Below are 24836 nucleotides of genomic sequence, written 5' to 3' on the forward strand. Positions count from 1 at the left end.
CAATAAACACTCCTATAGTATACAACTGGTATGTCTTATTCTAAATTTGTGGTGGGGAATCTTGGGCAAAAAAAAATAAAAAATCAAGCTTTCTGTCTATTTCTATTTGTGCCACAGTCCAGTTGTGATCCATTTCGCAGGCATATTTTTAGTTCATTGGGGCTTCCTGAAAGAAGTCTAGATGTGAGTTGGCTGCACAAGTGCAACACAGAACTTGGCCTTCTGGCCAATCATTTGAAGTAATCTGGTCTAAGTAGCAAGCTGTTGCTGCTTTGTTTCCCATGCTCCTTTTCCTGCCTGATAGAAAGAGGTGGAGAGGGCAGTCTTTCAAGACACAGTATTATCTATGGGTTACCTCTTTACCATTTAAAATTACTAATGTGACTGTAGACAAAAATGCTTATACCTGGAGAAGGCATTCACAGTTTCAGTTAGAACATAGCTGTAAACAGTGCAAGCCCACTATCCTTTTATATGATTACAAATCACACTATTATACCACCTTGGAGTGGATCCAACCAGCTTTTTCGCTGGTTGAAAAGGGAAGCAGAGAATCTCCTTTGACCACCAAAAGGCTATCCTGGATAATATGAGACCTGCAGAGACAAAAACCATGCCAAATATGGGACAATTTATGAAAAGGAACTGAGAAATATTTGAGTGCAAAACCTGGTTGGATCCAATCCCTTGTATTTTCCTATCTCTATGACTTCCAGACTTATTTGGAAAACCAGTTAACATCACTTAACAGACACACACTAAAAATAAAACACTTTCAATCCACTTTCAATGCAGTTTGCAACTGGATTTTTTTGTGCAAAATGGCAAAGTCTACTGGCAAACTATCACTGAAGTGGATTAAAATTGCATTAGTGTATGTATGTCAAAGTGCCCAGAAGTCTTTGAATCAGAATGGCTTGGGCAGTTAATAGATTGAAATAATGTTGAAATATAAACTATCCAATCTGAGACACAATTTACATATCTATGAGTCACCTGGTTGCTATTGAATTATCATTATTATCTATAAAATATGTTGATTGTTTTTCTGTCAGAAACCTATCAAGGCAATCAATAAAATTAAATAATGAGTGATATGAAAAGGACAGTACCAATCAAAACAGGAGGCAACTTCCTTGTGACTGCTGCTACACTTCCCCAGGAATTTGTCTGTCTTCCATCCATCTGGTTAGGAAGACATGCATGTTTCATGAACAGTAATGGAGCAGCTGCAAATGCAGCACATAAAGTTACATGTAAAATAATGCAATACCTTCCAGTGACTCATCACAAGATTGTAAGTTTATGAATCTTGCCTGCATTCTATAAATTTCAACATGTTTATGCTTATAACCACAAGCCAATTTCTTAATATCTCACCAGTGTAGCTTTTTACATTTCACTTTACATAAACTCAATTTTTATTTAAAATGAAATTTCTAATGTCCATTGAGTACATTCTTCAAACACATACCTGAGAGATTCTACACAACATCGCTCTGTCTGCATTTTCTTCATTTAATAGCTGCTCATGAACACTGAAAGCTAGTATACTTTGAAATATTTTTGAAATGACTGATAACAAAAAGGTAAGTGAACAACATTCCAACTGACTACTATTTCATTCATTCACCATGTTAGTAATTCCAATACACTTTCTTCAAATGGCTTTGTTTTTAAAAGCCTTCTGATTTAAAGTACGTAGCTCCAATCCAGTGATTTCTTATGGAGAGCTGGAGCTTGCTTCATCTCAATTCACTTTGATGGAAGAAACAGAGCTACAGGCATATTTATTTGTGTGCATGGATTTGCTCCCTTCAGTATGATTAAAGCAAATACTGTATATTTAAGGGCTCCCTATATGCACATGGAGCTTCAGATCAGGGTGTGACTCTTTTCCCCATTACAAATTACTGTCCTGTGAGAAAAGTACTTGTAATGGCCATCACCTAATTCATTATCCATTTACTATCCTGAGAATCTTTTCCTTAGACCAGTATTTTGCTTCCCCAAATCTTCCCCGCCTTCTTTTAATATTTGTTGTAATATTCTTACAGAATGCTCTAAATAGTCTTCTATCCTGATTATTTTTTAGGGCCTCACTGGATTATTCAGGAATTCTGTGGTATCACTGAGCCCTGACCACTTTTGTTTAATGAAAATAAATTCATATGCAATAGCCAGGAAAATCTTTCAGGACTCAAAAAAAAAAGAAAGAAAGAAAGAAAAGAAAAGTTAATGATATTTTAAATCTGGACAGGAAATATTGCTAAGCACTTTCAAAAATTTTACCTAACCTAAAAAAACCTGTCAATATAGGAGACAAACAGTAACAAAGCTTGTTTTTAAAGGAATGGCACTCAGGGAGGGATTCTGTCTCTTGTTGTTTAAAAACAGGAACTGAATTTTAATTGTTTAATAAAGCAAGAATCACACAATGCTTCAAAATTTTAAAATTCAGGGATAAAAGTTTACATCCAAAAAAGATGAGTGAAAATTGTGCTTTCAGATGGTAGACTTCTTTATCATACCAATTTATCTTGCCATTAGATTTTGGGCAAATTTATATAATATTGTATCAATCTATATATATCTATATCTATATATATTTATGTATATATGTGCAGTTTCTCATGTACAGTTCCTGCAAAAATCTAAAACAATGTGCTTCACTTCATCTATAGCAAAGGCACCTGTGTTATTCTCCCTTTTGGACAAAAGGGGATACTAAGATCCAGGTTTCCTGATGGAGGCAACCATGTTATTCTCTCTTCTTTCTTCCATCTCTAATGTTCATAAGCCAGACAAGAAGGCCGCATTGTATTCCTGCTTACGCTGGAAGAGGTTGCTCTGTGGGTGGTTTGGAACGTCATGATTTAACGCGGGAAACCAAGCAGAACTGTGAAGCAGAGGGACAGTAACAAAAAGGCTATTCTGGTGCGAGGAGGGATCTGGAGTCTTTTCAGCTCCACAAGCAGATGTTGCTACTGGACTGACAGGTGGAGCCTGCTCCTGCTGGGGAAAGGTAAAGTTTACCATTGGGACAAACACAGAGCTCATAGATAGTCTGGCGAGTAGTTGACGAGCTTGGCGACGAGGGAGAGGAAAATGAACCCACTGGCAGATTCCCTAGTCGGATTGAGTTCGCATTTAAAAATATCTAGGAGAAAAAGAAAAGGGGGGGGGGGGAGTGTAGTCTTAGGTCACAATATGGGAAATTAGTTTAATGAACATATTGTAGGGTTGCCAACCTCCAGGTAGGTCCTGGAGATCCACCACCAAAGATCAGTTTCACTGGAGAAAATAGCTGCTTTGGAGGAGGACACTTTGGCCTTATATCCTGCTGAAATCCCTCCCTTCCACAAACCCTGTCCTTCCCATACACTACCCTCAAATCTCCAGGAAATCTCCAACCCAGAGTTGGCAACCCGAGCATGTAGGGCTTAAACATCTAAAACATAAGCAGTGGCCAGAGCCCTCTTCCATATTCAATGCCAGAATGGCTCCTATAATCATTCTCCCGGTCAAAGAATATGTAGCTTTGGCATTTTATGTAGGAATAAATTGATATTAATTAACAGATGTAGCAAGTTTTATTTCCTGTTTTGTCTTTTCTCCCATCAAGGCAGCTTGTCCTACAAGCATATGGGTCATTGTAAATATTTGCAGCTGAGATGCCAGAATACATACATTAACTATGTAGATATGATGTCAAGAAAAATAAAAACTGGGAATGTTCTTAAAATATTTTCAGTTTTTTTCTGCATGTGCTGGCATTCCAGAACCTCAGTTCCCTAAATCACAGTCTTCTGATCACCTTCCCCACCCCCTTTTAAACCCCATTTGGATGCATTTCAAAATGAAACCCTGAGAATACAGAAACTGCCTAGCTATTTACACTCAAGGACTCAAACTGGGAAACTAATTTTCTCAATGTAAGGATAGGCTGAATATGCTTTGCTGTAGAGTAATGATCATCTTCCTGTTCTGAGGAGTACAGCCACATTTTATCAAAGATTAAATCAATGCTGTGATATAATGTACTTTCTAGGGGTTCCGCAGATAACCTGAAAAAATAGGATATCCACTTGGCTTGGAGGGGGTGGTCCTTAATCAAACAAAAATCTCCTTCCGATCCCTGGGCCAAAAGAAGCATGGCTGTCCACCACTCAAGTAAGAGTTTTTTCAGTGGCAGCACCTGCCATGTGGAATGCCCTCCCTGAAAACATCAGGGCTCTGTGGGACTTGGAACAATTCTGCAGGGCCTGTAAGACAGAATGATTTAAACGAGCATTTAATAGATAATGGGGAGGCGACCACCATCTCACCACCCTGCAGCATTGACACTGGAACCACCCCAGTATAAATTTAAGCACCAAAGAATTATTTTATAACATTGTCAGATGCAGCGCTCAAAAAGAACTAAAACCCGCCATTTGGATCCTAGTGACTGTATTGGAAATTATACTGTATTTTTAAATTGTTTTGAACTGCTAAATTGTTTTAATAATTTTATTGTATCTTGTTCTTAATATTATGTTTTGTCAATTGTTAGCCGCCCTGAGCCCGCTACGGGAGGGCAGGATATAAATGCAATAACTAACTAACTAACCAACCAACTAACTTCTGAAAGTGCAGATGGACCCACTGGAATTTGCAGTTTCCTATGGATGGACACCACTAGTCAGCTGCTTTCACTTAGAAACCTTGGTACAAGTATTCAGTAGGAACAGAAACTTTAACAAAGGCATTTTTATGGTCCTTAGATTGATAACAACAGTTTCTTTGGGGTCAAAGCAGCATTGCAGGTTTTACTTTTAAAAACAAATAAACTTTTGCTTCAGAATTTACAGCTTTATACTAAATATAATAATAATGATTTCTACCGAAGGACATTCTGCTGTAAATTTTTGTTTTCATGTGAGCAGAAAACAATGGGATCCCATGGTGGTACAATGGCTGGCAACCAAGCCTTCCTTTTTACAATCTAAGTTGTCTTTATTGGGATGCAACTCATGGTTTGGGCTGATGGTTAAATATTGATATAAAGCTGGAGGCTGCAGCACAGTGTAGAATTACATCAAAGTTGGTGAAATACTTTGAAAATGAAAAGTGCTACATAAGACATATGTTTGAGCACTCTGGTCTTTGGTGATATTGATTAATTGTGGCCCACTTATCAGCCCTAATTGGAGAAGAAAAAGCAAATGCATTTTTCATCATTAATGTTGCAATTCTATTTGTACATTAAACATGCATCAACATAATGCAGTTTCAGAATTGCTCTGATAATGAAAAGGAACTATACAACTGACAATACATTGTGGCAGTACGGATTTGCTATCACTCTTTCTAAACATGCCCTGATTATTAAGCCCAGCTAGGAAAATAACCATTTATGCCTTTTCCAGTACTAACTTAATGATGATATATCAATTAATATTATGTCAGGCCTGCAATGATTTGTGACCCACCAAACTGAACTCAGTCCACTGGATTGCCGGATGGACTGGCAATGGACTGGGGGAAGTTACAAAATCAATATGGTCAGTTTTCTGTAACATATGATGTGGTTGATGTAGAGGGGCTAGATTATATGACTGGAAAGGGGTCCTCAATATGAAAGCCAAAAGTTCCTGGATCAGGATTGGTTTTCTCTGTTTGGTGGCCTTAATACCAATTAGCAGTAAAGTGGGAAAAGCAGGTCGAGGTCAGAAAAAAATAGTGGTTTTACACAGAAGACTTTCTAGAGATCTTGAAAAAAAATATGGACTTTGTAAATTAACTGCCAGAAAAAGAAATAGCACTCCCAAATGGCCTGGAGGACTGAGCAAGCCTTAAGAGGTACATAATGTTAAGAGTCAAGGACAGAGGGTTACTAGGTCTCCTGCTATGACATGAGAGGTCCTGCTGGCAGCTCCCTATGGTCCACTGCCACTGTTGGCTAGCAGGAGAAAAATAAACTAAAAAAAATTTGTTGTTGTTGCAATGGCATTTTATCACTTCTGAGAAAAATCCAGAAGCACAATTATGCCTCATTAGGGATTGCTGGAAACATTTAAGGTTTCACTATAGAAACTTTATGGTTTTATTTTCTTGCCAGGCATGACATTGTTTCCAGATTCTTCCCAGAACTGATGGCATCCACCCACGTCCTTGCTCCTCCCAACTCCCTGGACTATGCTTATATCATACCAGAGGAAGAGATTTGGGTAATGGAATATATTTGCTTGGATTTCCCAATCATTCCCTCCTTCCACAATTCTCTACACTTTCTAGCTTGTTTACTAAACTTCTAGGCTTTCAGCCAAAACAACTTCAGAACGAGTTTACAATAAAAAACCCAATTAATTCACAGTTAAAACAAGCTTTAAAAAAATTAATTCCAACAGAACCACAACTATTTAACCCTGAGTGCTGTGTGTGTGGTCTTTTCCAAAGGCAGTAAGTAAACTTCCTGAAAAGCTGTTCTTGTGGGACAGAGAATCTCCAAGAAAAACATGGGTGAGAGAGCTGGTAGTCTGTAACAAGAGCAGGGAATGGATTTAAGCCTCATAAAGGAGAAGATGAAATCAAACTGTTGCATGTAAATTGAACCAGCAAGATCACGATCAGCTGTGTCAAAAGTTTTTCTTTCTCTCGTCTTGTTTCCCATAAATTGCCCCTGAGTTAATAGGTTAACCACTATTGGTCCTCAAACAATATAATACATACTTCCAGGTTCAAGTACTTGGGAATGTGATGCTTCTCTGCCAAATAAATAAAATTATATTCAATAGTTGAAAAACAAGGATTTGAAACTGATTTTCAGTCTGAGCAGACATGTTCCTTTGCTGTGACTGACACAGAAGCTCAATTTTCAGTTTCATTCTCCATACCTGTAGGTTTTCTGGTTGTGTCACATATCAGATCAGACTTACCTCCCCTTCTGTGGATTGCAAGTGTAATTCTTTCCTACAGGTGGCCTTTATGTCCCCTACAGCTGCACTCACTTGTATTCCTCTGGGAGCTTCCATTATCAATGATCTAGTTGGTGATTCAAGCCTGAGAGTAAAGGGGAGGGGAGAGGAAAAAAACAGCAAAAAGATGACATACAGTATACCTGACCTGACAGCATAGATAAAATCTTTTCCCCAGAACACTGGAAAAATAAAACTTCAATGGCATTGGAAACCCATAACTGAGCTATGAAAAATTCACTTTCAAGATTAAAAACATGTTATGATGCCCCATCCACTTCCCTCCCTCAGAGGCAAGATTTTCCCTCCATTTTTCTTTTCCTTTTGTGACTGAGCTGTCCTAGTTGTCTGTTTTCTTCTTCGCTGAAGAATTGTGGCTGTCTCTTCCCTTAGAATATAATATTTTGGCTGTTTGCTCAGACCAGGAACTCAGACCAGGGAAGGCATGGGAGCCCCCTTTAATATATACAACTGAAAATAGCATTTGAGATGTTTTGAAGTTCAAAATTAACAAAATATTGTATTCAAGATATAGGGGAGAGAGTCTGGTGAAATCAGGGTTGAAATTTCTGAGATAACTCAATACAGATGGGAAAATGAATTACAGCAACTTACTTTAAAACATCCAATGAATATTTTTCAAAGTAAATCATTTTAATTGGATAAAAGAGAATTTATAGTGAGATCAGAGGGAGTTTACCTATCAAGGACTGCTATGTATTAAAATCTTCACTATGAGTTGTATATATTCATCTAGAGAATATCTTGTTTTGGACAGACTTTGGGGGAAGCCAGTGTAGTTTTCAATGGTGGACTAGGATCCAAGACATGCAGGGTTGAATTCCTGTTCTATCATGGGAGTGAGTGAGTGACCCTAGAACTATCACTCTCAGCCAAACCTATTTCCATGAGTAACAATAAAGCTGAGGAAAGGATATGGATATTAGAAATGATTTGGGTTCACAATGGTGAGAAAGAGAGGCTATAAATATTGAAATAAACATTTTTTGTTAGTGACCTTTTTTTTAGTAACATGAAAATCCATTGAGAAATAAATATCGAATAAAAGCAAATAAATATCAATATGATTTTAGCATTTTTCTGTTATTTCATTCAACCTAGCTACATTCTGAAGTCTGGTGTCCAGTGTGGGTGTTGTCTTCCTGTCAAGCCACTGAGCAGTAAAAATCACAGATTCAACACTTTATTTTCAAAAGCCCATTAGCTATGTAGCTCCAATGTTACCCAAGGGCATGGGATGTAAGGGTAGAACATAGAGAAAAAGAAACAGACATAACAGAAAACAAAGAGGACAGACAATGGCATTAAAGGAAAAGGCTTCTAGTATGAGGCTGGTATTCAATTTAACTACCTCTGACATCCACCACTCCTATTGCAACAGCTGAGGGACCTCTTTTGCACCCACTCTCCTAAATGAATTTCAATTATTCTGTCATAGCCTCCTGTTCTCTCATATATTATTTCTTCCTGCCTAATCTTCAATTGGGGATGTGCAATCACAACAGCAGGCTCAGTTATGCCAGCGAGAGGAAGCATTGGGGGGGGCAGACTATTCATTAAGTCCTCCCTCAGGCAACCTTGCATAGGCCGCCCTACTTTCCCCCATTCCTGAACTTCCTCCTCCACCAAAACTCCCATTCCATGGGTCTCTGGGACTCTACCTGTTCCTCAGGAAGGAGGAGGAGTTTGTCGCCATCCTGTCCGCCCTGTGAGTGCTGCCGGGTCTGGACAGAGGCTCGGCATGTCCGCGGGGCCACCGACACGTGTGCTGCTGTCTCCACCCCGGTCGTCTGCAGTCTCTGCCGCTCGCCGCCATGTTCAGGGAGGCGTGGGGAAAACTGCAGCCATGTTCCTAGGTCTCCCGGCTTCTGCCAGACTCCAGGAAGCTTCAGGTGCCAAGGGAAGGGGGTAAGCTTCCCCGTCCCTTTCCTTGTCGCTTCTGCGGTCTTATTATTATTATTTTTATTTTGGTTTTTTTTGCAAAGTTGAGTCGAAGCTCAGCTGGCACATCCTGCTCTGGAGGCAGGGCCAAGCAAAACTGAAAGTTAAGGGGAATAGCACCCCTTCCTTGAAGGAACTTGCTTGCTGGCCCTGCCTACGGAGAGGAGGAGCTATATTCCCATATGTCAGGACTGACACACTACTGGGACCACTGGAGAATGAGAGCACAGTATCCCCCACCCTTTTATTTATTTATTTTCAAATAAATCTCTTACACAATGGATAGACCCAGCACTGTATGAGAAAAACACTGCAGTGAAAAATGGTTCTATCTGAACAGGTAAGATAACCTGCTCAAGCGAAAATATTGTCTATGGGGTTTGAGACCATCACCAATAAGTTGAATCTGTAAGTGAAAATGATGGGCCCGATCTAGCCAAAATTAATCACATTTTAGTCCTATTGATTTAGTCGCAGAGATTTAGGAAGGTGTTTTATTCTTTATTGAAATCAATGAGACCTGAAAGCACAACTTTGTCTGGATTGCACTTGGTTTATACACAGCACAATATGAAACTTACTAGAAGACTAGCTGTGAAGGAGGACTCATGTTGCCTGTTGAGAGAGCACAACTGATAAAGCACTGTGACCTTTCAGAGTGGGTGAATTCACAACTGGGAACTCCTGTTTCAGGCTCAGGAGGCAGACAGATGGCTTCTGATTCAGAGATATATATCTCACTGGGAATATATGTATTTTTTTTTAAAAAAGAAATATTTCCATCCTATCTATTTCTTTGGCTAATGGCCCATTTTTACTCATTTAAAAGCATTTTAATGTTACATGCCATAATATTGGCCACATTAGATATCAAAAACAGAAGGCAAATTAAATGCCATGACTTTTATAGAATTTTGAGAATGTGGTCAGGGAAAAGACCCCCACAGTTTAATCTCAAGTGAGGAGCAGCTACAAAAGGCAATCAAACTAGAGTTCTCATTGAGAAAATAAGAACATAAGAAGAGCCCTGCTGGATCAGACTAGTGGCCCATCTACTTCAGCAACCTATCTCACACACTGACCAACCAGTTTCTTCATATAGCCAACAGTAGGGTATAGAGGCCAAGGCTGCTTGGCACTGGTGTTCAGTGGTTTACTGTCTTTGTAAGTGGATGGTCCCTTCAGTCACTATGGCTAGTAGCTGCTGATAGGCTTATAATAATAATAATAATACTTTTTATTTATATCCCGCCCTCCCTGCCAGGGAAGGCTCAGGGCGGCTCACAACATAAAAATACAATATACATCACCAGTTATACTTATAAAATCATCATTAAAACAATTTACAAGTTATATTAAAATTAACATTATGGTGCTATAAACATTAAATCTTCAGTAAGGTTCAGTAGCTAAAAACATCCAGTGGCACTTTCTTAGCTTGTCATTAGTTGAAGGCTATTTTGAAGAGGTAGGTCTTACAGGCCCTGCGGAATTGATCTAAACATCGTAGGGCCCGCACCTCTTCTGGAAGTTGATTCCACAGCAGTGGAGCTACAATGGAGAAGGCCCGATCCCGGGTTGTCTTCAATCTGGCCTCCCTTGGCCCAGGGATATTCAGCTGGTTCTTTCCAGCTGACCTCAGCGCTCTCTGGGGCTCATATGGGGAGAGACGGTCCCTCAGGTAGACAGGTCCTCGGCCATAAAGGGCTTTAAAGGTAATGGCCAGCACTTTGTAACGAACTTGGTATACCACTGGCAGCCAGTGCAGTCCGCGCAGCCCCGGCTGTATGTGCTCCCATCTTGGGAGCCCCAACAGCAGCCTAGCCACCGCGTTCTGCACCAGCTGCAGTCGCTGAGTTCGGCACAAGGGCAGCCCCATGTAGAGGGCGTTGCAGTAATCCAGTCTCGAGGTGACCGTAGCATGGATCATCGTTGCTAGGTCCTGGCGCTCCAGGAAGGGGGCCAACTGCTTGCCCGTTGAAGATGAAAAAACGCGGACTTGGCAGTGGTCGCTATCTGTGCCTCCATTGATAATGAAGGCTCCAGAAGAACCCCCAAGGTCTTGACCCTATGGGCTGCTTTCAGCAGCACACCGTCAAAGACTGGCAAGGGGATTTCCCTTCCCAGGGCACCGCGGCCCAAGCAAAGGACCTCTGTCTTCGTTGGATTCAACTTCAGCCTGCTCAGCCTGAGCCAACCTGCCATGGCCTGCAGTGCTAGGTCCAGGTTTTCTGGGACGCAGTCAGGTCGGCTGTCCATTAGTAGATAGAGCTGGGAGTCATCTGCATATTGATGGCACCCAAGCCCAAACCTCCAAGCAATCTGGGCAAGGGGGCGCATGTAGATGTTGAACAACATCGGAGAGAGAACTGCCCCTTGTGGCACCCCACACACTAGTGGGTGCCTCCGGGACAGCTCTCCCCCAATTGCCACCCTTTGTCCCCGTCCATCAAGGAAGGAGGAAAGCCACTGTAAGGCCAACCCCTTAATCCCTGCGTCGGCGAGCAGGCAGGCCAGTAGCCGATGATCGACCATGTTGAACGCGGCCGACAGGTCCAACAAGATCAGCACCGCCACGCCGCCTCGATCCAGATGCCGCTGGAGGTCATCCACCAAGGCGACCAGCACTGTCTCCGTCCCATGGCGTGGACGAAAGCCGGACTGGTGGGAGTCTAAGGCGGAACTCTGCAACTGTAGCGCCACTGCCCTCTCAATAACCTTATCTAAAAATGGTAAGTTCGAGACCGGTCGGTAGTTCGCCAATTCGACCAGATCTGCTGTACTCTTTTTTAAGAGAGGGCGGACCATAGCCTCTTTCAAGGATGTTGGAAATTGCCCTTCCAAGAGGGATCTATTTATGATATCCCGTACAGGATATCTAAGCTCCCTCTGGCAAGATTTAATTAGCCAGGAGGTGCATGGGTCAAGATCGCAAGTTGTACGGCGTACAGTTGAGAGAATTCCGTCGACTTCCCCTAGGCTAAGTGCGTCGAAGTGATCCAAGGTAACATCAGAAGACAGGCACGGAGCCCTGGGTTCTTGTACTGCATCCAATGTGGCAGGAAGGTCCTGGCGGAGCGACGAGATTTTATCTGCAAAAAATTTCGCAAAAGCCTCACAGCCTATTTCCAATTCTCTCATGTTTGGTCTGCCTTGAGGCAGAGTAGTCAAATTCTCAATTATCTTAAATAATTGTGCCAGGCGCGAAATTGCAGATGCAATCCTAGCCGTAAAGTAATCTTTCTTTGCGGCTTTGACTGCCATCTCATAAGACTTCACAAACGTTCTGTAGGATGTTCTCGTCGCTTCGTCACGAGTATGCCTCCACCGCCTTTCTAGTCGTCTGAGTCCCTGTTTCAATTGGCGTAGCTCCAAGGTGTACCATGGAGCCAGCCTATTTCGGGGGCGCAGAGGACGCCGGGGTGCGATCTCGTTGATGGCCCTGGATAGCTTGTTGTGCCTGGTCTCTACCAGGTCATCAAGTGAATCGCTAGGGGGCCAGGGGTCCTGTAGAGCCCTTTGGAACCGCTCAGGGTCCATCAGACTCTGTGGGTGAGCCAAAATAGGCTCACCGCCCATACAGGGTTGAGGCGGCGCACCCACATGAGCCTTGAGGGCTAGGTGATCCGACCATGGCACCGCTTCTGCTGCAATACCGTCCACCAGAATCCCGGATGCAAAGATCAAGTCTAACATGTGCCCGGCCTGATGCGTGGGGGTGGTAACAAATTGGGAGAGTCCCAGTGTCGCCATGGAAGACACTAGGTCCAGCACCTGATTGGAGGCCATGTCATCCGCATGGACGTTGAAATCGCCCAAGACCATAAGCCTTGGGAACTCCAACGCCCAGCTTGCCACGGCCTCCATCAGGGCTGGTAAGGCGCTGGCTGGTGCATTAGGCGGACGGTACACCAGCCAAATCACCAACCCCTTCCCCACTTCCCACGTCAGACCGGCACATTTCAGGCCATCGATCGTTGGGGCCGGGAGAGCCCTGAAGGAGTAACCCTCCCGTATGAATAGCGCCACCCCTCCACCCGCCAGGTTGTCCGTGATTGGTGAAAGACCGAGTAACCTGGGGGCGCCATCTGGGAGAGAGCCACCGTCTCTCCATCCCACACCCAGGTCTTGGTTACGCAAGCCAGGTCCATATCCTGCTTAAGCAGGTATTCCCTAAGGATTGAGGTCTTATTATTTATGGACCTGGCATTACATAACACCAATGACGGAGACAGGCTTTCCCTCTTTGCCCCACTACCTGCCACCGTCGGGATGGGACGCAGACCGGAAGAGGGCCGAGCGCTGTTTTGTCTCCACCTCCTTCCCATATAACTCCGTCTGCTCCCACCGTCATACCTTCCCCTCCCCATGAGCACTGGGATCCCTAGGCCAGACATCCACTCTGTACCCGATCCTTCACCAATGTCAAGTTGGCTTGCTCCCCAGTTATCGTATCCAAACTTAACCCCCCTCACCCTCCTCTACTTCACAGTTCCAAATTGCCTGGTCCTCTATTAATTTAATCCATAGTTACTTAAATTTAAGCCCCAACCCTAAGCCTCCTCAAATTGATTAGCTAAAAACTTTAATTCATCCATAGCATATTAATAAATATATCCCCCCCCATTACAACCCCTCAAATAATCTGCCAATAAATAAATAGATAAACTCTCAAAACTAAGCAATTAATAATATCACTAATTAAATAACTAATTAAACAATATCTAATCTCTTAGTTGCCGGCAATATAAATTTATCTCAGTGGGAAGTGGGAGTCAAAACTATCAGTTTGGGTAGTGATCCTGCAGTTCTTAAAGTGCTAGTGCCCCTAAATGTCTTCAGCTTCTGACTGGAGTTTCTGCTATCGCAGTCTGTTGTCCAGGGCCCAGTATACTCCAGCGGCTCGGCGACTCAGGAGAGTTAAGACTTCCCCTGTATCCTCCCAGCAGCCCGGGTTGAGCCCTTGTGGGTCCTGATCGGAAGGGGTTCTGGCTCTGCTGTCGCTGCCTCGGGGTGTAGTATAGCCCCCTACACCCGGCTCACCAGGTCTCCATGCACCGTTCGCCCCGTACAGGGCCTCCTGGTCACGGGACATCTGGCTGTCGGCTTCATTCATGCCCTGGCAGCAATCACAATCGCGTCGCCCCCACAGCTTCCGTCGGCTCCGTCTGCAGCGAGCCAGTCGAGTTGCGCCTTGCCTTCGTCGCCGTTTACCTCTCGCCGCCATGCACGGTGCCCCTCATTCTCACCGGCCACTCCGTGCACTCCAGCCCACGGCCCCTCGTTCTCTCCGGTCACTCTGCAGACTCCAGCCCGTGGCCACGCCTTGCCTCCACGCCGGCCTGGCTGGCGCAACGCTCCATAAACCTACATCTATTGTCTCTGCCTATGGTTATTACTAACATCCTTTGACAGTGAATTCCATATTTTAATCACTTGCTGAGTAACAAATTTTTTGTCTGTCCTGAATCTTCAGTGATGCCCCCAAGTTCTAGCTTTTTGGGAGAAAAAAGGTTCTCTTTGTCTACTCTCTTTACCATGTGCACAATTTTATAATCACCCCACCTTCCCTCCCTCATCATTTTCTAAACTGAAAAGTTACAGACTCTTTCTTCACATGAACAATGCTCCAGCCACTTTAATCATATCGGTTGCTCTCTACTCCACTTTTCCAACCATGCAATGTCCTTTCCGAGAAATGGTGACCTGAATGGCACACAATATTCCAAATGAGGTACTGAGGTATGCAGATGATTGCTTCCACACTGGTGCTGTTCTGCATTGATTTATCTTTGTTCTTCCAGAATTACATCAAAGTCAAAATATAACTGCATTCTCGCGTAACTCATTAAACATAGCCAGAGGTCATTTTGTAGAAAAATAGGTGGTGGAGCTCATCCAGGGATTGTTATGCAGCTGCACATACTATTCAATGGACAAGGAGGTGGAACTCTCAGAAGAAGGAGGTGGAACTTTCAGAAAGGTGCAGGAGCTGTGCTCCTGTGAGCTCCCACTGAATCTGAGGCCTGAACATAGCAATGATCAGGGGTCGTTTTGTAGAAAAATAGGTGGTGGAGCTCATCCAGGAATTGTTATGCAGCTGCACGACTATTCAATGGACAAGGAGGTGGAACTTTCAGAAGGGTTCAGGAGCTGTGCTCCTGTGAGCTCCCACTAAATCCGAGGCCTGGCAATGATATACCCTATTATATTCCTGCAATGCTACTTCCTTCATATAAGATGATCAGTATATTTACTCAGAAATAATATTGAATAGCACTTGAACCAGTTGTGTTTCTGTGGATATATACAGTACAAACAATGGTGCCATCAAAGAAGAAATTAAATCATTGTTCAACTTATGAGCTACCTTCCCTTAAACAATTAGGACTGAATAGTTACTTCTTAAGATTCAATTTTCCATTGCATGACACTCCTCTTAAGAACAAATATGAGATGTTGAGACTGTTAAGAGAGACTCTTCAAGAGGAGCAACAACTGGATAATCATGGTGGAAATTAAATTTCTTCTGGACAAGATAATAGTAGCCTTGTGAGCTTCTTGGACCCTCCTAACTGCAGATACTGTGAACAAGATTTTATGAAACTGGAGATTTGGGGGAAAATTCAAAATTAGCCATTCAGAGTGGGGATTAAAAACTCACAAAAATGGAACCAGTATAAAATGAAGAGCCACTAGAAACACAATGGCGTACCAAAGAAAGGATTTTTCTTCCCTAGGTTTAGAATCAAAACTGATATTTCATTCCATGGAGGCCTATAAGTATCCATTCCAGCTTAGCTGGTCAACATAGCAATTATACGTTATAGAGGTATATTTCCAGCCTGGGGAGTTAGGTACCAGGTTAAGTCTCATCTGGTCAAATTACTACAGTTACATATGTACAGAATTAATCTCATGGAACATATAGTTTTGAGGAAAACGTTTAGAACTTAGAGTGTTATGTTTATGTTTAGAACTTCTGTGATTCCAAATCTTTTAATGTGCAGAGCTCTAATGTTGTCTTACTTTGGTATTTACCCTGCTAGGGTTTTTAGGAATCAAAATGTCAATCCTCAGATTTCTAGAAAAAAAGAAGAGATGAGGGAAGCAAGATCAGCAGGTGTTTTTGGGCAAGAGGGCAGTGAGTCCAAGACAGCTCACTCTAGTAATCTACTTGTTGGTTCTAAGGACATCTCCCAGGATGGTTCTAAGAAGTTTCTCCCAGGAAGATGCAGATGAAGAAATGCTGTTCGAATCTTTTAGACTTCTTCCTGGAGCACAGCAGAAATATATGCTTTGATTTGAAAAGTTAAAGGCAAAACTTACTTGCATTTCAACTGAGGAATATGATCTTACTATATTTGTGCTCTGAATTCAGAATTTCAAGAGGTGACCATGGGCCTGATGGATCTCAGAGATTGCTCACAAAATATAGCAATACCACAAGAGCAAAATAACAGTTGTTCATGTAGCAATTGAGCCAAAAATAATTACAATCACAGGAGAATCTGCCCTAATAATTCATAAGCAACCAAGTGAGGGGAAATTATCATCATTTGGTTCCCACTTATCTTCAGAAGGGGATGCTATTTTGTCTGAGCTGCCATTGATGGATCCAGTATTGTTGTTATTGACCCAGATGAAAACAAAATTACTTGTGAACAATGACATATCCCACTACAGAACAATATGATTAAATTACTGTCATGGAATATTCACCGTTGACACAGTAAACAGGGATTGGGAGCTGTTAGAAATGTTGAAGGATTTCCACATCATTTGTTTACAAGCTACTTGGGCTAAAACCCCAATTAAACTAGACGACCTTGAAGCTTTTAATCTACAAGCCACTTGTAGCATGACTAACAGAGGATGCCCAAAGGGTAGCCTTGTAACCTGGGTGAGAAAGGATTTAAATTTAAACATAATTCAAACAGATATTTTTTTTAAATGACAGTGCAATAACTTTCTTAGTTATTAGGTGAAACTTCTTTGATAATTAATGTGTGTGTTCTTTGCTTAAAAGCCTTAGTTTTTATTACAAAATCCTGACTAGCTTTTGATAAATCTGTTGAAAATTTGGTTATCAGATATCCAACCACACAGATTATTCTCATGGGTGATATGAATGCAAGACTCAGAGCTAGTAATACAGATTTTCTGGAATCTAGGTATGGAGAGGGCTTGGTCTTCTCTAAACTACGTAAAAGTAGAATATCTTTTGATAGGGGCATCAATGTTGCTAGCACTTATTTGTTGAATTTAACAGCAAAATTTAATTTGGAAATTTTAAATGGCCACAAGGAATTAATGCCATCTGATTAGATGGCTAACTTTATATCTCCACCCAAGGAGCCAGTATTTTAGACTATATTCTTGTAGCAGGTGAATTACTTCCAAGAATAGCTAAATTCACCATTATAGAAATCTTTTGTAGTGATCATCTTCCCATAACATTTGAATTAAAAGTGCATTCTAATACTTATCAAATTGGTATGCCATTATATTGCAGGTATAACAATTGGAACACCTATATTGCTGATAAAGCTAGGAAACTGATGAATCAGAAAAGTATAAATAAGACCAAAAGAGAAATTATCAATCACATAACAGGCAAAACTTAGGTGAGTTACTGGCTAAATTATTGGGAGCATTTCAGACTTTATATCTGGAACTTGTTCCAACCGTTAGAAGGATGGGAAAGATGGAAAGGTTTGATAGTGAATCAAAACTCAAGAGGAACTATTGAAAAATGAAAACTTGCTGTACCCACCATCATATCTCAGGTTATATTTGTCAGAAATGGGTTTACAGGAGGCTATGAAATAGAGCCTCATGGCGCAGATTGGTATGCTGCAGTACTGCAATCCAACCTCTGCTCATGACTTAAGTTCGATTCCAGCAGAAGCTAGGTTCAGGTAGCTACCTCAAGGTTGACTCCATCCTTCCAAGGTCGGTAAAATGAATACCCAGCTTGCTTGGGGTAAAATGTAGACGACCGGGGAAGGCAATGGCAAACCACCCTATAAAAAGTCTGCCAAGAAAACTTCATGATGTAACAACACCCCATGGGTCAGTAATGACTTAGTGCTTGCACAGTGGACTACTATTACCTTTTACCTTTATTGCTTGTGGAAAAGCAAAGACACACAAGATTTATGTGGCTAAAATTGAATAACTGACCCAATCAAAACACCCCCAATTGTTTTGGAAAACTCTTAGTGATTTAAATAGGCAACAGAGGAAGTCTCTGCAGAAATCTGGGTGGACTATTTTCTATGTGATAGTGGGAGGAATTGAGGTCCGTGTTAAGATCTCTGAGTTGAAACAACTTAGCCTCAGTTACAGAAAAATGGGATGAAGTTCTTAGGCTGATTCATTACCTAAAACCTGGCAAGACTGCAGGTCCAGATGGCATTCTCTTTGTACTGTTCCTCTGAAGTCCCACTTGGTGGGCTTCACTTCTGGCTGGTTTTTTTCTCACTGTGTTTGATCAAAGATGTGAAATCCCTGGATTGGCAGTCATTAATTGTGGTACCCATCAACAAATAAGATCCCACTTAGATCCCACAAATTACAGACCTGTTAGTTTACTTTATATGCTGGATAAATTGTATGACATGTTTCTGAAACTCAAATTGAAGTCTTAGATGGACAATTGTAATATTTTGGGGCCTGAACAATTTGGCATCAGGAAGGTCTGTTCTATAATGTATAATGGGATAATCTCGTCACAATTGGCTGAGAAATATTTAAAGACAAATAACTATATGCTGCCTTTTTTTTAACTTAAAATTGGCATTTGATACTATAAGTAGAGAAAAGTTGCAGGCCAAGCTACAATAGTATGCAATTTCAAAATGTTTATTGTATTTAATTCAATGACTGTGCACTAGCATGACTCTACAGGTCAAGTGGCCAACGAGAGGTCTTTCAACAGATAGTATACCTGTGATAAAAGGAGTGTGGCAGGGTTGCATTTTGCACTCTGCTTAAATTACCTGAGTCCCTTTTTGTCAAAAGTGAATGTAATGGCTTCATCATTCAGGGGACATCAAATTAATATAACGCTTTATGTTGCTGATGTTTTACTGTTATCATTGACTAGGCAGGGCTTATGAAACCAAATCTAACAATTTATTCATTATTGTGAAATAGAGTGACTTAGTATAAGTCAGGGGTGGCTAACGGTAGCTCTCTAGATGTTTTTTTTGCTTACAACTCCCATCAGCCCCAGTCAGCATGGCCAATGGCTGGGGCTGATGGGAGTTGTAGGCAAAAAAACATCTGAAGAGCTACCACTGGCCACCCCTGGTATAAGTCAAAACAAATCTAAAATACTGCTGTTCGGAGAACCTAGGAAGACAGGACATCCTTAGAGATTGCAAGGAATGGGGTTTGAACAAATTCGTTCTTACCAATAACTGGGCATCTATTTTGATGCTCTAATGATATGGAAAAGTCTTCTAATATATATATATTATAAATAGCTTTCAGTTTCTGTCCATGTCCTTAAAGAAATTTTATTTTACAAAAGGTGGCCAGTCTTTTCCAGCATTGCTCAAATTATACAATTCAAAGATCTTACCTACAACCCTATATGGGGCACAATTATGCAATAACTAAAGATCTTGAGAGGCTGTAAACTAGCTTCATCCTAATCGTATTGGGAATTACAAAACTCAGTAATTAGATTAGAAGCTGGACTGTTTTCCTTATAGTCAATCACATGGAAACACACTATTAAAATGTGGTTAAAAATATTCTTATTAGAACCCCCAGGCAACTAATACATTGACTGAGGCAAGATGTATTTTTATCATCAAGTGCAATTCCTTTATTTGGCAAATTGTGTGAACTGGGATTTTTGTTAGATGATAATTTATTTATTTAATTACTATTCAGATCACCTACTGAAAGCAATAACAGAAGCAATTTTGTCACATGATTAGTCTAGATTACTCACTGATTCATACAGGAAGTGTTCTCCTTTGTATTCTGTATTGTATTAAAAAAAATCCCAAACACAAAATTCTTTTGGCATGATCAGGGCTTTTTTGGAGCAGGAACTCATTTGCATTTTAGGGCACACACCCCTGATATAGCCAGTCTTCCTAGAGCTTACAGTAGGCCCTGTACTAAGAGCCCTGTAAGCTCTTAGAGGATTGGCTACATCAGGGCGTTGGCCTAATATGCAAATTAGTTTCTGCTACCAAAAAAGTGCTGGGCATGATTTAACTCATTTCCAACAGCTGAATAAACAGGAAGGTTTAAAGGCATTCCCTGGACTGAAAGAAACCATTCTTGTGCATCTGGAGCAATAGAGACTATCTCACATGTGCTGTTACACCGTCCTTTGTTTACTGAAACTCGGTGTGATATATTGGGATCTCATTGTCATTGTCAATTTTGACATTCAGTGCTCTAGTAATTATATTACTTTGAAACTGTTGTTTTCAAATGAGGTGGGCTGGCTGCAAGCTGTTGCTAGATTTCTTGCATACATTTTTAAAGGGTCTTAGTTTTATTGTTTTGTTGATTTGTTCTATTTTCACTTTATCCGTAATCTTACCAACCTATGATTGAAGGGACTGAAAATGAAATAAAGAAACATTTATTTGTTTACTCAGAAATAAGTTCCAGATAAGTTCAGTGGGACTTAATTCCTACAAAACCGAACTTAGGACCAGAATTTTTAAATCGGCAGTGTTCTCTCTATCTTTTTTAAAAAGCAGTTCTTATTCCCCTGACATTTTAGAGAAACCAGTCCTTTAACAAATTGTTTGGGAATTACAGTTACTTCTTTAATCCTATATTCAAATCTTACAATTTCTTCATTCTTATTTTTTTTATCGGTGTAACTTTCATAACAAAGCCAGAAATGAAATATTTTGTATTAAAAGTCTTCACTCAAGTAATTTGAAGGTATAAATTACATCAGGTCAACAGCTCTACAGTCCTGAAGTGGAGAGGCAGAGGAAAGAGTTCAAGCTGGTAAACTGAGGGACTGTGAAAGAAAGCATTAATCAATTTCTCAGTTTCCTGGAACTGAACAGGCAGCTGGTGATGAAAATGGTCTTGCCAGCCTCTCAGCCATCCCCAACACATACAGCCTGCCCTGAGGAAACTAGATAGGGGTGATGCAAACTGCCCCAGTGAGAACAGAAGGGTGAGATGGATAGGAAAAGAGAGGTGAGGCACTACCACCACTTAATGCATAGGTAGCCACCAAAGGTCCTCTCTCTGAGCACCAGCACTCAAATCCTCACCTTCCTTCATTCAGCTGGCTCTGATCAACTAAGGAAAATGGTATTTACCACAACTTGTGTTCGTGCTGCTGAGCAATCAGGCTGAACTATTGGGGTGAATTAAGATTTGATTGTCTTGGATACTTACCCTATCTCCTGCCCATGAACTTGTTCCATTCAGTTCCACATCTCCATTTGCCTGCCTTGGATGTTTTTGTGCTGATTTGAACTCTTTCCTTGCAAGTAGTCTTCTACTAGTACACCCACTGACAATGTCACTGTCCATCCTATAGAACAGGGCTTTGGCTTTAGTATTAATTCTTTTCTCTCCTTTAGTCCCATATTTAGTCTGGTTTCAAGCAATGTTCTCCCTTTCCAACATCACAAAAATATGACCCTTCCTTTCCTTCATCTCTGCAAAAATACTGGTTAAGAAATGGTTGTCTTCCTGTCTGAATCCAAAAGGAATTCCTTACAGTTACTTTCAAAGACCTCCACAGCCTTTACCCCTCTCTCCAATTCTGCTATCCCAGCTTTTAAGCTTTGGTCTCCCGGCTTCATGGCTAAGCCATGAAAAGGTCCCTAGGATTTATAGGGCTTTATTTATAGGATTTATATAGCTGACTGGGGCCAGCTATGTTCAGGGTCTTGGGAGAATCCCATTCCATTTGGGAAGATTCCATATTCAATTCTTCAGGTTTTTTTTTTTTTAAAGATTTTTGGTTGGCTCTACAACCCCAACACTTGTCTACTGAATGTCCCATCCTATTGATTGTATTGACTCACTCTGTGTAATCCACCATGAGTCCAGTGAGAAAGAAAGACTATAAATAATGTAAATAAATCCCTGTGTATCTGCTCAGGAAACATTGGGGTACTCCATAAATTGCAAACAGTGCTGGATCCAGATACATATCAAACTATTTGTGATAGCCTCCTGCATCATTTTGAAGGTTTCATTTAACAAGGTATACATTCAGAAAGAATGGATAACTGAAAATTAAGAAATGAGATTTTAAGTCAAGGATGAAAATATGAGTAAACATGCTCTTTCAGATGCTATCAGAAGTTGATCATACCACCCTCCCAATAAATTAGTGATTTTTACAACCCTACTGAAAATAACAACAAAGTTTCCACATTATTAGTTCACTACATAAGAATAAGTCAACAGTGCCACCATGTGTCAAGTGTAAAAAACAAACAGAATTTTATTGGGGGGCACATTAAAGAGAGAAAGCTATTTTTGCTGAGGATGGACAAATCCCTCCACCTTTATCTTGACTGGGATTTATTCAGTTTGTTCCAGTGATACTCTGCTGAACTCTCTGGAACATCAAGAAGCAGAGCCCAAGGAATAAAAAAGAAAACATTTCTTCTTATTTGCCTGGTACCCACAGAGAAAGAAACAGGGATTTTTTCCATCATGAACTTTTTGAGTATTCCAGGAAAACTGCAACACAAAAACAAGAAGAAGCAAACTTGCTTGATATGGCCATGGTGATCCATCCATTCTATAGCAACCAGGGCTTGATTACCGTAATGTAATGTACCTGATGTTGTCCTTGAAGACAACACAACAGCTTCAGTTAGTGAAAAATATGGGTATCTGTTTACTTACAAAGGCAAGTCGATATTTAATTAATTAAAGTATTTGTACCCTGTTTTTCTCATCAAAGGGAACTGGAGCAGCATATAATTGGGGACAAATCCACAATATACATAAACCATGTACATAAACAATGGGCTAGTCCTGGACTAATTCGCTCGTTTGAGCCCTTTTGCTTGCACCTTTCGCCATGCTTGGCAACCTGTACAAGGCAAAAAGAAAAAGAAAAGGTAAAGCACCAGTTGTTTTCGACTCTGGGGTCAAGTTGCTTTAACAATGTTTTCACAGCAGACTTTTTATGGAGTGGTTTGCCATTACCTTCCCCAGTCATCTACACTCCCCCCCCCCACCCCACAGCAAGCTGGGTACTCATTTTATCGACCTCGGAAGATTGGAAGGCTGGGTCAACCTGGAGCCGGCTACCTGAAACCAGCTTCCACCGGGATCGAACTCAGGTCATGATCAGAGCTTAGGACTGCAGTACTGCAGCTTTACTCTGTGCCATGGGGGAAGCAAATCCTCAGCAAGATGGCGTAGTAAAGGTGTTCTTTATGACCAGATTACTTCTCTGTTGCAATAACAGTACTGGTTACTGAAATGCAGCTCCACTGCATTTAAAGTGCTTTACCACCTGCAGTCTGTATTTTTTTAAGGACTGTTTCTCTTTGTAAAAACTCAGGCACTTCATGCCCCCATAGCGCCGAAAAATCAGAGGTTTTATAGTGGCTGCACCAATTGGCAACTTTTAGGAACTGTGCTTCTTTTGTTGCTGCACCAACTCTCTCTTTTGGCTTTTTTTGGTTTTTGGCAGCCAAATTCTTCCCCTGTATTTATGTCCTGAGGTTTAGTATTTTGATATATTTTTAACCTACTGAATTGAACATTGTATATATTAATCCTTGTTGTTAGCTACCTTGAGCTTTATTTAAAAAGCAAAACAAAAATAGTTAAATATAGAAAATGAATACAAAATATAGGTTTGGGCATACAAAGGGCTATTTTTGAAGGTGTTTCTTTATTACTTTTTCTTCTGTTCCTATGTTGAAACACATGGGTATGCTTTCCAAGGAACTCTGAATTTCAGGGCAGTAGAAGTGTGCTATAATGAGGGTTTTTTTTTTAAAAAAATTCCTTGATGTTTGTTATGGCTCCAGATATTAAGATATCAAGTGGAAAATCCAGGAAAGAAACTGTCAAGCATCAGTATTTCAAGTAACCAAGCAATTGTTGAATACAAAGTCTTAGTTTATTGATAATCGATTGTTGCTCAAGGTGCAGCACCTAGAAAGTGATACAGAGTTGCTCATAGCATGGTGTTTTAAGGATTACATCAAAGAGCATGGGAAAGATAGCTTCAAGACATAACAAGGGTGAACTGTTACAGCTATGCAAAGCACTATCTTGCAGCTGAAACTTCCCTGGGTCTCATACATTCTTACTGCAGTTGATAAGCAATGAATGAGAACCGTTCAGGGGAGGCACCCTTTCTCTATATCATCAAAGTTACAGCATTCCTACATTTGCTACCCCGGGTTGGGAAAGGGAGGTGAGAAACCAGAGGAAAGTCTTAGCTTTGATATGCAGCCATAAGAAGAGATAGTTGTCAGGGAGAGAGGAAGAAATCAGAATTCAATGAGGTGTAGAAATAGCATGCTTGACAGAAACCAAAAGTGTGACCTTCCCATGAATTGCTATTTAGAGCACAGGCAGGTTGGGTTTCAACCTGAAGAGAAGTCCAAGGGGAGAGCTAAGACTTCATTGCAAAACCAACTCTTATTAGTTTTTGCTTATTATTTTTATAAAGAATTACACCTGGCAATTCTCCAAACAAGTTTTTAAAGAGTAAAATGATAAATTTGAAAGGGTGTGTAAGTCATCACTGGAACATCTACGTTTGATGGAAAGAGCACTAGATGTAATTAAGAAATCAAAAATCAGAGCCAAGCAGATTTTGAAATTTTATCTATTATTTAGTTAAATTTACACCTCTATGTCAGACATTTTCAAGAATCTTTTAACCAAAGGCTATGCTATAAACATTTATAAATGTTTGAA

The 24836-nt window shown here is 40.9% G+C and overlaps 1 protein-coding gene across 3 annotated transcripts in view; it reads right to left on the reverse strand.

Annotated features, from left to right (window-relative positions):
* Nucleotides 1-2381: 2381 nt before the first annotated feature.
* SGCZ (sarcoglycan zeta) overlaps nt 2382-24836 on the reverse strand; it is an 865974-nt gene continuing 843519 nt past the window's right edge. For all 3 annotated transcript variants that reach the window (XM_060246399.1, XM_060246400.1, XM_060246401.1), the window contains 2 exons: nt 6921-7044; nt 2382-3160 (listed from right to left, as the gene is read on the reverse strand). In XM_060246399.1, the coding sequence (XP_060102382.1) occupies nt 2963-3160; nt 6921-7044 (322 nt within the window). In that variant the 3' untranslated portion in view covers nt 2382-2962. The remainder of the gene's footprint in view (nt 3161-6920; nt 7045-24836) is intronic.

This window comes from Heteronotia binoei, chromosome 9, assembly GCF_032191835.1.
Source record: "Heteronotia binoei isolate CCM8104 ecotype False Entrance Well chromosome 9, APGP_CSIRO_Hbin_v1, whole genome shotgun sequence".
NCBI lineage: Eukaryota > Metazoa > Chordata > Lepidosauria > Squamata > Gekkonidae > Heteronotia > Heteronotia binoei.